The following is a 13,056-nucleotide window of genomic DNA, read 5'->3' as shown; positions in this document are numbered from 1 at the left end:
TATGATATCTGGCTTTCTAGAATCAACAGTTGGTCCTTTTCAATATTATTACAATATGACCAGTTAATAAGTTTGATGAAAATTCTAACTTGTTATTTCTGAAGAGAAGACGTTTATAGTACAGATATACAATATACTAAAAATCCAAAAGCTTAAAATTTCATGTACTATGTGCCTACAAATAGGAAACTGAATATTCATCTGGTTCAAGTTATCTAAATGTATCAAGAAAAACAATCTGATAACCAACATCCCTGCAAAAAAATACATCCTCACAAAACACAGGTGATTTCCTTCCTAAATTATAAGGGAGCAAAAACCGTAGGTAAAAATGTAGGTTTCTTTAACCAATTAAAAACAACATAGACCATTAAAAGACTGGTCAAGTCTATAAGAGAAATAACACACAAAAAAGCCAGTTATATTTCAGGTACAAGTATTTCTTTTTATTTTTATGTTATATTGACAAATGTATTTCTTTTTATTGTTATAAAGTTTTCTCCAATGTAGTTCAGTAAATGAAGCATTTATTTTTATTTTATTCCACTGTTGGTCATAGTTTGAGCCCTACACACTCCCTTCCCTTTCACCTCAAAGGGAGCTCCTTTGTATGTAGCCACACACTCATCATTAGTAAAGAGATCAGGCTGGATCTGCTCCCAAATCTTCTTCTTAGGATTCAGCTCCTTGTCAGGTTCTCCTATTGGGGGGGGAAAAAAACGTTACATAGCTAATATATTAAATAAATTATCTATAGAGATTTCTGTTGAACTGTCTAGGCAACCCTTTCTGATCTTTAAACCTGATCAGAATTTTTTAACACTTACTTATTAACACTTATTTTTTTATGTCATCAGCAGTTTATATTATTGATTGGTAAAATAAAATAATTTGTCATTTCCTAACATGGCTTCTCCTTTGACATGTTTAATCGTGATGTTTAAGGGACACCCTTGCAGTTTAAGATGACTTTTTAAAATAAAATTCTCTCCTAATGATGGCTTGAGCCCCACTAATGAGAGGATCAGCACAACCTGTAGGATATTATTTAGAGTTGATATTCTCTATTGTAATTTTGTTTATTAGGGCACATAATGCATGGTGCACTGGGTGTAGTGCATAAACAATGAATTCTGGAACACTGAAAATAAATTAAAAAAAAAATAAAAATAAAAATAATTTTTGTTTGTTTCACTGTAAAGATGATGCTCAGTTTTAAACATTAAATTGTACAAGTTGCTTTGTTAAAACAAAACTAAATATGGACACACACACACACAAAAAAAATATTTTGTCATTTCTATACAAATGTGAAAGATTATTTTTTACTCTTGTAATAAATATTTCTACAGGTAATACAGCTAAGAGAATTTATTCCCCAAATTATTAAAACAAAATATAAGATACTCATTTTGTCACTATATAGACAGAAAAACTGTGAAAAGATGAGAGCATAATTTGATATGTTATATTTTTACATGTGGCACAAACAGCTTATGCGATTGCTGCTACAGTGCTTAAAGATTTCTTACTGATACTAGAGAATGGGTTAAATATTGAGATTATCTAGCTAAATACAGTAACTATTTTGGGTTTCATCTGCTGCCCATTCCATTTGACGAGATGGAAAGAGATAAAAAGGTTTAGTAAGGAGACAAGTACAAGCATTTGCTAAGCACAAGAAATATATACTGTTGCAAACAATGCACACAATACTCTGATTTTAAATATAAGGAAACTGGTGTTCAGAGAAGATAAATTGCTCAAAGCTACATGATCAACAAATTATAATTTGACACCAAAACCTGTGTTCTGCTAGTACAGCATCTTGCCTCCTGATAAACTATTCTTTAGAAAAGAAATAACATTCTCACATGTGGATAATAATCCATCCTCTCTTTATCATAAACCACACTAAAAGTTTATCATCAACAAAAGACAAATATATTGTAAAATGCATCTGGTCTACTTAGCACCAATATACCAAACAACCCCTCTATTTAATGACTGATAAGAAAGCAGAAATTAAAGTTTAATATAACATCATTTTGGTAGCTGGGGATGTTCAATAACACTTGGAATAAAGAATCAATTCGGGGTGCCTGGGCGGCTCAGTCAGTTAAGCGGCTGCCTTCAGCTTGGATCATGATCCCAGGGTCCTGGGATGGAGCCACATGGGGCTCCCTGCTCGGCAGATAGCCTGCTTCTCCCTCTTCCCCTGCCTGCCACTCTGCCTACTTGTGCTCTCTCTCTCTCTCTGGCAAATAAATAAAATCTTAAAAAAAAAAAAAGAAAAGAAAAAGAATCAGTTCAAGAAACAATGAAGAAAAAGCAACATATCTCTTAAGCACTAATGTGAAATAAAAACTGCTTTCCTGAAGGTAATAAAAAGTTTTTCTGAAGTCTAATTCAGTAATGACAGAAACAGAACCTTCTAGATCTTTTCTAAAGTGAATACCAACTTCAAATCTTCTGCAATTACTTTAAAAAGAATCTTTTAACATTACTGAACTAATTATATTTTATATTCTGATTATATCTCATTACCTACACTAGTTTTTATTCTCCACTCATACAACAGGAACAAAACTGAGGAAATTGGTTGGCCGTAGTGATTTTGTTCTTTATTAGCGCTTTAGAAACTGCCATGAAACTGGCAAGAACACAAGAAACTGTCCTCTGGTACGCAGGTTTTCAGGGATGACAGAATAGTTAGTTAAATGACGTATCTATTCCAGAAGAACATGCAATGAAACTTAAACTGAAAGACTAGTATAAAAGATAAGGATTTCTCTTATTCTTTTAGGAGCATTTGATTGGACAACAGAGAACTAATTAATAAACAATAGGAAAAAATATCAATATATAAAGTATCTGCAAGAGTTTTATTTTTTGTTTCTAAACTATTCCTTAGTCTACAAACATAATCCTACTTTGCTTATACACAGAGCATGTGGGGAAGTGGGCATTCCAGAATTCTACAAAGCTGGAGTCAGACATATTATTTAGGGAGACTGGAGTACTAACTTTGAATTCCCCCAGCCCACCCAAAAAAGAATAATGAATTAATTTAGGAAGCAGAGCATCCCAGATTTGTGTGAAAGCTTCTTATCAAGAGTATAGATTGTGTGAGTTCTTACTAAATGCAGACATAAAACTGTGATGCAGCACAAAACTAAGCTTCTCAGATCTAGGAAGATATTGACATGTATACAAAATAATACTCATAATAGCACATAGTGCTTACTATGCTATCAGTACACTAAGTGCTTTACATATATTTACTCACTCAATCCTCTCAGTACACTACATAAATACTATTAATTACCCCCATTTTACAGAGGAGCAAATTGAGGTACAAAGGTTACAGCTAAGAACTTAAAATATCAAGCAGGTAGCTAAGTGTTGCCAAAGTTAAACCTCACAAAACCCACACAATATAGATACCATTAAAAACTCCTTTTTATAGATAAAAAAGATGAGCCTCACAAAGGTTCCCAGGTCACCCAGCACTGCAGAGTCAAGATCTTAAGCTTTAAGTTCTTAAAGAAGACTAATAATTTTCTAGGAACAAATACTTGAACTAAATCTAAACTAGAAACTACTAAAAGAAACCTCTAAAGCATGGCTGTTACTTTCAACACACCAGACTCAACACCTGAACACTCCGAATGTAGTTGTGAGACTTTAATCAATAAACGAAACGTGATTCAGACAAATAAAATTGAGATTATAACTAAAACATGTCACATTATAACTGAATATAAATTAGAGTTGACAAGTCTTAAATGCTTACTCAAAATGTTTCTCAATAATACATTATTTGGTAGCATATAAAGCTAGTTTGAAATACAAATTTAAATCATCTGCCATGAAAAACATACCTAATATTTTAAATAACTGTTTTTTAAGAAACTATATTGTCCAGAGAAGTCTTTTTCATCATTCCTGTGTATTATGTCCTTCTAATCTTATTTTCCTTTTTTTTTTTAATCTTTTTGAAATGGCTATCCAAAGAAGTTCAATAATATCAACAAAAGTTCTTAAACCTAAAAACTGCAGAGCCTCTGAAATTGCTAAATGCATGCCAATAATCACCATTTGGAAATGGTTACACATAATGTAATAGAACTAATCCTTCAGAGACTATTTTAGGCCAACTCACTGTAAACAAAGCATACAGGGAACAGGAAATAGTTTAGAAAGGAGTTTGTACAGATGTAAAATGCTGTGACCACCTTCCCAGAATTTAAAACCTATAAAAAGCAATAAATGCAAATTCCAAAGTCCCAGTTATTCACAAGTCTGGAATAAGAACAAGAAACTTCATTTTAATTAGGCTACTCTTTTACACAGGGTGCTCACTGATTATCAGCTTCTCTTTGATAGCTGCCATGCCCATAAAAAACATAGCATAAATAAATGAATTATTTTATGTTTAACTGAGTTTTTGAGATATAATAATTTTAACTATTGCCAACTGTGGCACAAAAACTAAAGTATAACTTTGCAAATAAAAGTCAATTAATTTGGAGTGCCTGAGTGGCTCTGTCAGTTAAGCATCTAAACTTCCGATCAGGTCATGATCTCAGGGTCCCAGGATCTAGCCCTGTGGCAAGTCTCCTGCTTAGCGGGGAGTCTGCTCTCCTTCTCCCTCCACCCCTCCCCCCTACTTGTGCTCTTTTTCTCTCAAATAAATAAATAAAATCTAAGAGAAAAAAAATGAATTAATTTTTTCAAAGCTAATCAATAGAGAAAAGTGGTTTGGCAGTTCCAGGAATGATCCTAACAATAATGAAAGCAGATGCTCGGGCCTGTTCTCCAAATACTTGGGGGCAGGAGTTGTTGCTTTTTCACATGTTTTAAAAGTAGATTTCTTTCTATCTATTCATTAAGCAATTTACTGAGCTCCTACTCTATGCCAGGCAATTTTCCAGATGCTAGGAATATAGCAGTGTAAAACCACCATCATAACAACAACAAAAAAACCCAGAAATCTTGATTCCATGATGCTTACGTTTCTGTGTGGGCCGACAATAAATAATGTATAGTATATTAGATGTTAACTGTTTTGAAGAAAAAACAAACAGATAACATTTAAAAGATTTCAATAGGATGAGGAACCAAGTCATGTAGCTAACCGGGGAAAGAGCCAATGGCTCGATTGGAGTGATCACTGAAGATCTGTAGAGTACATGAGGTAAATGGAGATAATGGGAAGCCACTGTAAGAGCCTGGGCTTGTACTCTGGGTCAAATAAAAAGCTTTTTAATAGTTCTGAGCAAAGGACTAATACAATCTGACTTACATCCATCTCCCTGATATCACTGAAAGTAGATGGAAGAAGGGCAAGGGAGATCATTTAGAAGGTTTTGACTTCCCAACCAAAGATGTTGGCACAAGGACCAAACCGGTAGTGGCGTAGATGAGAATGATTTTAGATATTCTCAAAAGGTACAATTACTAGGATATGCTGAAGAAGATATTTGAAAAAATAAAAAGAAGTTGGGAGAAAGGAGTTCCTTGAGGTAAGATGGGAAATACTTTGGAAAAAGGGAATTCTAGGGGAATGGTAGGGATATCTCTTCTTCCTCGGTATATATTAGTGAAAAAGTCTAGCAAGCAGCTAGGTAAAGAAAAGCAAGAAAAAGAAAAGCCAAGAAAACAGAAACATGGGAAGGAAAATAGAAGAGGCCAAATGTGGGGGAAAAAAGAGGGCGAAGACCAAGGTCTGGAATACTTCAGTGCTAGGTCATGGAGGTAAGGAAGAATCAGCAAAGGAGATAAGAAGGGCAGCCAATGAAGAGACCACCAGGAGAATGTGGTGCCAGAAACGAAGTTACTTAAGAAAAAGACTAAAAACTAGCCATGAATATTTAGCTACAGAGATTAATTCATGATCTTGATCAGAACAGTTCTGGGAAAAGTGAGCAGAGAAACCTGACTGAAATGAGTTTGGAGAGAAGAATCAAATATAGACAAGTTTGAAAAATCAAATTTAGACAAATATATTTTTAATAATAAATGGATCAAAAAATTCAACACTCTTTTATATATCATATATGCTTTGTGATTAACCATTAATTACATTTATTAATAAGACAGTATCAATAAAAAGAAGCATGATCTTGGAAGTTAAAAGTCTGAATACAAATTCTCATTTATTACTAGACAAAACAGTGCACTGTCAAAAAGTGGCTGTCACTGCCATTGTCTTCTAGCTATAGTATTATTTTCAAGCTATTTTTGCTTGGTGCTTTGGGACTAGTTACCATATTTAAATACTAAAACGCATAGCTTCATGTATTGAAAACTTAAAAAATACTGGGTGGTGAGGGTTTCTAGTCATTGTTACAAAAAGTATTATTTGGCATCTTCTAAACTCTATGTACTTCTTGGATTTGTAGTTGGAATAAACAGTAGTTAGGGTAAAGCCTTTTCAAGGTCAAATAGCACTTCAAAAGTTTGAGCCCCAACTACAAGTTCTATACCACACTTTATATAACATGAAATGTTAAGTCTCTAGACACTAAGCACATCAAGTGAACATCAAAATGTCCAGCAGACAGCTTAAGCTCTAAAATGTAAAACAGATGCTGAGAAATAAAGCACTGATAAATCATGGCCCTCACTGGAAAAGAAAAAAACAACAGTGAAAGTAACGGCCTTTTGTGTTGTATTAACTGTTATTTCCTTTCAGATTTACTGTTACAGAAGCAACTGATGTGGATGCATAAGCAAGATGAGCATTAACAAACCTCATATCCTAAAATCTATCAATTACTTGATGTCATTTACCTTGGCTAAGCTATTATAAGTGATAAGAAAGTAACCTCATGGTTTCATTTTATTTTATTCATTTCATTTTATTGTTTCTTTTCACTTTACAACTATTTTTCATACCTTCTCCACAAATCCATGTGCTGAAGCACAAGGAGAAACTATGAATTTGCACGAAATATCTGACTTTGGAACAATGTAAATATAAACACACAACGAGCCAAACAGATAGATTAAAGAATATAGTGAGGAGAAGAAATCCATATGGGGCTATTAGCATCTCTAATGCTAAGTCACTGACTAAAGAAAATCTTTCAATTTATTCATCAACAGCATTCTGATAAAGCTGATTCAATGGCTGAAATATCACCTGTTAATTCTTTTGGATAAGGGAATGAAAACAGTCACAGAAATAAAAGAATATAAGCATTCATTAATGAAATAGTCTGTATTAATTCCCAGCAAGCAACAATCAACAAACAAAAATGCTACAGTATTAGAAATTCTGGCACATTTATTGTTTGATCTCGTCACTAAACTCTATATGACGTTAAGAAAGTAGCTAAGTTTTGTTACACCCCAAATTAAATCAGTAAAATAGTGGGTTAAAGTAGATTATTTCTTCCAGTTCTAAGCATGTAACTCTTACAATTTACATCAGAAAATAAAACCTAAAGAAAACGTACTAAATCTTAAGTGTTTAAATAGAAAGAAAGGCAAATCTTAAGTTGGAAAGGTAACAAGAATTTCCTTTTTAAAAAATGCATGCTGAATTTTAAAAGAAAACGTTTACTTTTACTGTCATTCTATCCCAGTTTAGTGAGTAAGACTTCTCAATAGAATTTCAGGTTTGTCAGGTATACAAATGATGATTTACCTCCAAGTGTGAGGTTTGGAGAGGTGTTCTGATATTGTGGTAGCAGAGTGATAATCATATGCTCCTAGAACCAAAGGCCATTATGCTGCTTTAAGAAATTATTCTAAATGGGATTTTCCCAAAATCTAGTTTAACAAGAAAGAGTCTTAGAACACAGACCATTATGGTTTCCAATCTAGACAATCAAGACATTTACATCCATTCAAAGCCACAGATACTTGCTAAACAATCCCTTTATTTTTTAGATTAGTCTACTTTTGATTAGGAGGGGTGAGCAAATTTCGAGAAAATTAATCCCATGCTTTCACCCACATTTTCTTAGTCCAATGTTAAAATTCTTCAAATCCTAATATTTTATCAAACACAATACAGTTAACATAGGATTAAAAAAGCAGGTCCATCTAATCATATCAGCTGTTTCTGTAAATCTATCTCCAAATCAATTCTGACTTTTATTTTTTTTTATTTTTTTATTTTTTTAAAGATTTTATTCATTCATTTGACACAGAGAGATCACAAGTAGGCAGAGAGGCAGGCAGAGAGAGAGAGAGGAGGAAGCAGGCTCCCCGCGGAGCAGAGAACCCGATGCGGGACTCGATCCCAGGACCCCGAGATCATGACCTGAGCCGAAGGCAGCGGCCCAACCCACTGAGCCACCCAGGCGCCCCAATTCTGACTTTTAGATCTGATTCTCTGTGTTAGCCTATTTTGTTTCTACTTAACCCATTACTCTAATCACCTTTAAGTAAATGCAATCACCTTTAAGTAAATGCAATCTTTTGATTTCTAACTATTTCCACCTCCTTTTATGAAGGAAATAGTTATTCTGTATCTGATAAGTTCTTTTTTTTTGCCTCAAAGATCTACTTGAAGACACTTTTTCACACATTATGAAGCTTTATCTGTTTCAGAAGCATTTTACTGGAGAAAACAAGCAAAATGAAAAGTAACCTCCTTTGAGATGATTGCAATAAATACAAGTTTTAATTCAGAGATTTTCCTCTATATCCTAAAGTAATAGCATATGCAAATACATTATTAGATGGACTTTGAAAATTACACATTTCTTCGAGAAATACACATGAACTTTTCTTCTGTTTTCCTGTGCTGTATCCTGAGATAATCTATAGTTTCAAAGATTCTGCAGCACATCAATCAGTTCTCTATCCATATCACACTCTTCTACTATGTAAGTATTATTAGCATTTTCCTAAGCAACTCTCTCTAGTATTTTATGCAATGTGTGCATTCATGGGGAGGGTGATGGTTAGATGGCTGTGCTTAATGAGCAATCTCGAACCAATCTCAAGAAATTCAGTAATAAAATCTCAGTAATAACGGTCACTTAAAGTAAAGCCTTGGAGTCATACACAAGATTGATTTTAAACTAAACATTAGAAGAAAACGATGGTTCCCAAACTGTTTTAACTAATGACTAATAAATACTTACCAGGAAAAGCATCAAAAACAATTCTGTCTCCAGGAACAGACCCATTAGGAGGTGCCAAGATTTCAACCTTCTCAGGTGAACTAGCACACATCACCATTGCTTGAGATATTACCCCCCTCATCTTTGCAGGTTTCAGGTTACAAAGTAAAATCACCATCCGATTTTGCATCTGTGTGAAACATAAACTGGTGATTAATGATGTACAGGGATTTAGATTATCATACCTAGAATACATTAAGGTACATCTAATAGCTAAATGTAAAATGTATATTTTTGTCAATGTTTATTTATCTCTCTGTCCAAAATCTGTTATTCTTATTAAGAAGTTGTACATAAACCCTGAAAAAAAAAATTCCACAAACTGACAGTACATTATAGTTGAAGGAAAAGAGGCAAAACTTTTCAGTTAAATAAGTTTTAGATGAAACAGATTTGTTTTTGAATTTAGCTGCCATGTACCAGCAATGAGATTATATAAAGTTGAATTGCTTTTCCTCACAAAATGAGGAAAATGATAGCAAATTTAAAAAGCCAAGTCTAGGATTATATTATAATATGTATGTAAAGCATTTAGCTTAGTGTTAGCATTAAAATAATGAAAAATCCTTACCTATTTCGTCATTTCCAATACTCTGCAAGATCCATTTCTTACTTTAAAAATTACTCTTGGGACTCTATCAGATAGACAGGTACAGAGTAGGAGGATCCCAACCTTACATAGTCCCATGGACACACCAATGAAATAACTACATCTATTACAATTAACTCTGAAATCGACCTCCAGACTGACAGAGTATGATCATCCACAGCTAGAGAGAAGACAACATCGAAAAGGAGAGGAGTGGAGACACAGTCAGGAATGCTGGCAAATAACTACAAACAGGATGAATATCACAAACACAGGTGAGTGAGGAGGGTCAGATGGACCCAAACTGGGAAAATGAGTCTTCATAACCACTTGCTTTGAATATCAGCAGGACTTAACTCCAGAAGCTTTGAAAATAAACAGGGCTTAACTGGGAAAACCAGGGCGTGTTGGTAAATGGAGTCTCCACACTAAAAGAGCCATCACTAGATACAGTGCAAAAGCAGCAGTTTGAAAGTGCTTGAGGTATATGTGAAGGAGATTTACGGACTAATCTTGGGATGAACTAGAGAGGCAGAGAGCTACAGGAAAAATCTCTGGGAAAGAAAGAAGGGCTAGAGGGCGTCATTTTTCTTGCCCTCCACCTCCTTGATAGCCTGAGGCTTGCAGGAGCTGATGCTATCCCTCTCCATCTAACTTACCGACAGCCCATGCCCCCATCCCAGCATTCCTGGTAGCCAAATACCCCCAGTTTACCTGCATCAGGAAGTGCCCTTCCAAAGCAGATTCTACTACTCAAACACCGAAGGCAGGCAAGTCATGTCATTCCAAAGTGACTCCTGCCCTGGAAAGAAGGGGCAATAACCCTATACACCAGCATAACCAAAATTCCTGCAAGAAGGCCTTTTTGTAGCCTGCTCAGGGTGCAAGCTTTACCCTTCATATTCCTGTAGCTGTTGCAGAGGCTAACTGCGGACAGTTAAGATGAGTGCTGGCCCACCAGTGAGCTCAGAAGCCCCTCAACAGCACTAAAAGTAAACCCTGCCCAGGGCAAGAACAGGCATGAAAGAAAGTTATTCTAGCCATAAGCATATTCTCAGCCAGAGCAATCTTGAAAAGAATAAAACTGGAGGCATAATCCCAGATTTCAGATATATTACAAAGCTGTAGTAATCAAAACAGTGTGGTACTGGCACAAAAACAGACACATAAATCAATGGAATAAAATAGAGAGTCCAGAAAATCTACGACAAAGGAGGCAAGAATATATAATGGGGAAAAGAGTTTTTTCAACATTTGGTGCTGGGAAAATTAGAAAAAAAAAGAAAACTAGGCCACCTTCTTTTTTTTTTTTTAAGATTTTATATATTTATTTGACACAAGTAGGCAGAGGCAAGCAGAGAGAGAGAGGAGGAAGTAGGCTCCCTGCTGAGCAGAGAGCCCGATACGGGACTTGATCCCAGGACCCTGAGATCATGACCTGAGCTGAAGGCAGCGGCTTAACCCACTGAGCCACCCAGGGGCCCCTAGGCCACCTTCTTAAACCATACCCAAAAATAAACTCAAATGGATTAAAGACCTAACTCTAAGACCTGAAACCATAAAATTGGAGAAAACATAGGCAGTAACTTCTTTGACACAGGCCACAGAAACATTTTTCTAGGTAAGTCTCCTCAGGCAAGGGAAACAAAAGCAAAATTAAACTACAGGGACTACACCAAAATAAAAAGCTTTTGAACAACAAAGGAAACCATCATCAAAACAAAAAAGCAATCTACTGAATGGGAGAAGACATTTGCAAATGATATTTCCCATAAGGGATTAATATCCAAAATATATGAAGAACTTATACAATTTGACACCAAAAAAACCCCACAAACAATCCAATTAAAAATGGGCAGAGGGTCTGAGTAGATACCAAAGAAGAGATACAGATGGCCAAGAGATACAGGAAAAACTGCTCACATCACTATTCATCAGGGAAATGCAAATCAAAACCACAATGAGATATCACCTCACACCAAGCAAAACTGCTACTATCAAAAAGCCAAGAAATAGTGTTGGCAAGCACGTGGAGAAAAAAAGAACTCTCATGCAGTGTTGGTGGAAATATAAACCAGTGCATCCACTGTGAGAACCAGTATAGAGGTTCCTCAAAAAATTGAAAGTAGAACTATCATACAATATAGTAATTCTCCCACTGGGTGAATTGGGCATTTACCCAAGGAAAATGAAAACCCTAATCAGAAACATATTGTGGAGGCCAAGAAAAACAAGGTTGTACCCACCTCAAGTCTAGCCCTGACATAAGTGCAGCCATCTTGATGTTCCAGATTATCACAAAATATTTCTTGGGTTCTGACCTACTCAAGTTAGCACTTTAAACAGTCCCTCTCTCCTTTAATGATTGATTTAAACTCCTGTACTGGAAAAGGGTTTTTTTTGTCAAATAGCAAAAACACTAATCATGTTTTGCTATATTCTCCCATGTCTCCTTACCTGACTTCAACTGCTTCACTGTCATAACTTCCACAGATGATCCTTTCCACTTGGGAAGATCACCTGAGTAGTCTCCACTGGACTCGGCTGCCTCTGTCTTTCATAACTCCCCTATGCATTCCCCAACTGACCAGTGTTACCCGAGTAGGTAGGGACAACTCTATGCCCCTATTCAGCAGGAAGAAGTTACAGAAGATGAGACCTTCTACCCTCAAAAACCTTAAAGATTTAAGGGTCAAGACTGTTCAGGGAGGAATGATGTGGGACACAGAGGCAGAAGAATAATTACCTGCTGACAAGTCCTTGAAACAGGCAGAGTGACCTCCACCTTAAGGCTTTGCTAAGGGCAAAGGACAATCCTAGCCTGACTGACCCCCCACTCCAACAGGTCCAACAAGGATCCTGTAAGTTTACTTTAGTAATTCCTTTAGGAAACGTTATCTCTAAACCTCCAAGATAGTGTCAACAATCATTCCCAAGCATATGACCCACTGATATACAACTAAAGGGTCTCACGAAAAGATTTTTATTACTGGTAACAAATAACCTTTCTCCCAATAGCTAGCCCCTCAAGGTCCTGGAGACCTTACTTCCAAAATTCCTTAGAGACTTATATCATCCATAATCCCCTTTGTCCTCACCGACCGCCAAGTCCACCCCTACTCTGCCTTTAAGAACTCTGACTGTAATCTGATTAGCATATAGCTATCCCCTTTTCGGATGTCTTCATGAATAAGATCTTTTTCATACAAATAATTTAAAAATGTCTCTTTGGGAAAAAACAGTTACAGCAAATATATATAAGAAAAAACAAAAGGGTTAGTTATATGCAATTGTTAGGGCATCAGATGATACCCATGGCCC

At 35.6% G+C, this 13,056-nt stretch overlaps 1 protein-coding gene across 3 annotated transcripts in view; it reads right to left on the bottom strand.

Moving 5' to 3' along the window:
- Positions 1-424: 424 nt before the first annotated feature.
- AIMP1 (aminoacyl tRNA synthetase complex interacting multifunctional protein 1) overlaps positions 425-13,056 on the bottom strand; it is a 33,204-nt gene continuing 20,572 nt past the window's right edge. For 2 of the 3 annotated variants that reach the window (XM_032333078.1, XM_032333079.1), the window contains exons 6-7: positions 9,108-9,276; positions 425-700 (exon numbers count right to left, since the gene is read on the bottom strand). In XM_032333078.1, the coding sequence (XP_032188969.1) occupies positions 534-700; positions 9,108-9,276 (336 nt within the window). In that variant the 3' untranslated portion in view covers positions 425-533. Of the gene's footprint in view, positions 701-6,840; positions 8,004-9,107; positions 9,277-13,056 lie in introns of those variants that run through there. The other variant, XM_032333080.1, reaches the window with a different exon arrangement.

Source organism: Mustela erminea, chromosome 2, assembly GCF_009829155.1.
Source record: "Mustela erminea isolate mMusErm1 chromosome 2, mMusErm1.Pri, whole genome shotgun sequence".
Taxonomy (NCBI): domain Eukaryota; kingdom Metazoa; phylum Chordata; class Mammalia; order Carnivora; family Mustelidae; genus Mustela; species Mustela erminea.
Note: the sequence above shows the minus strand (reverse complement) of the source record. Positions and strands in the feature narration are given on the sequence as shown.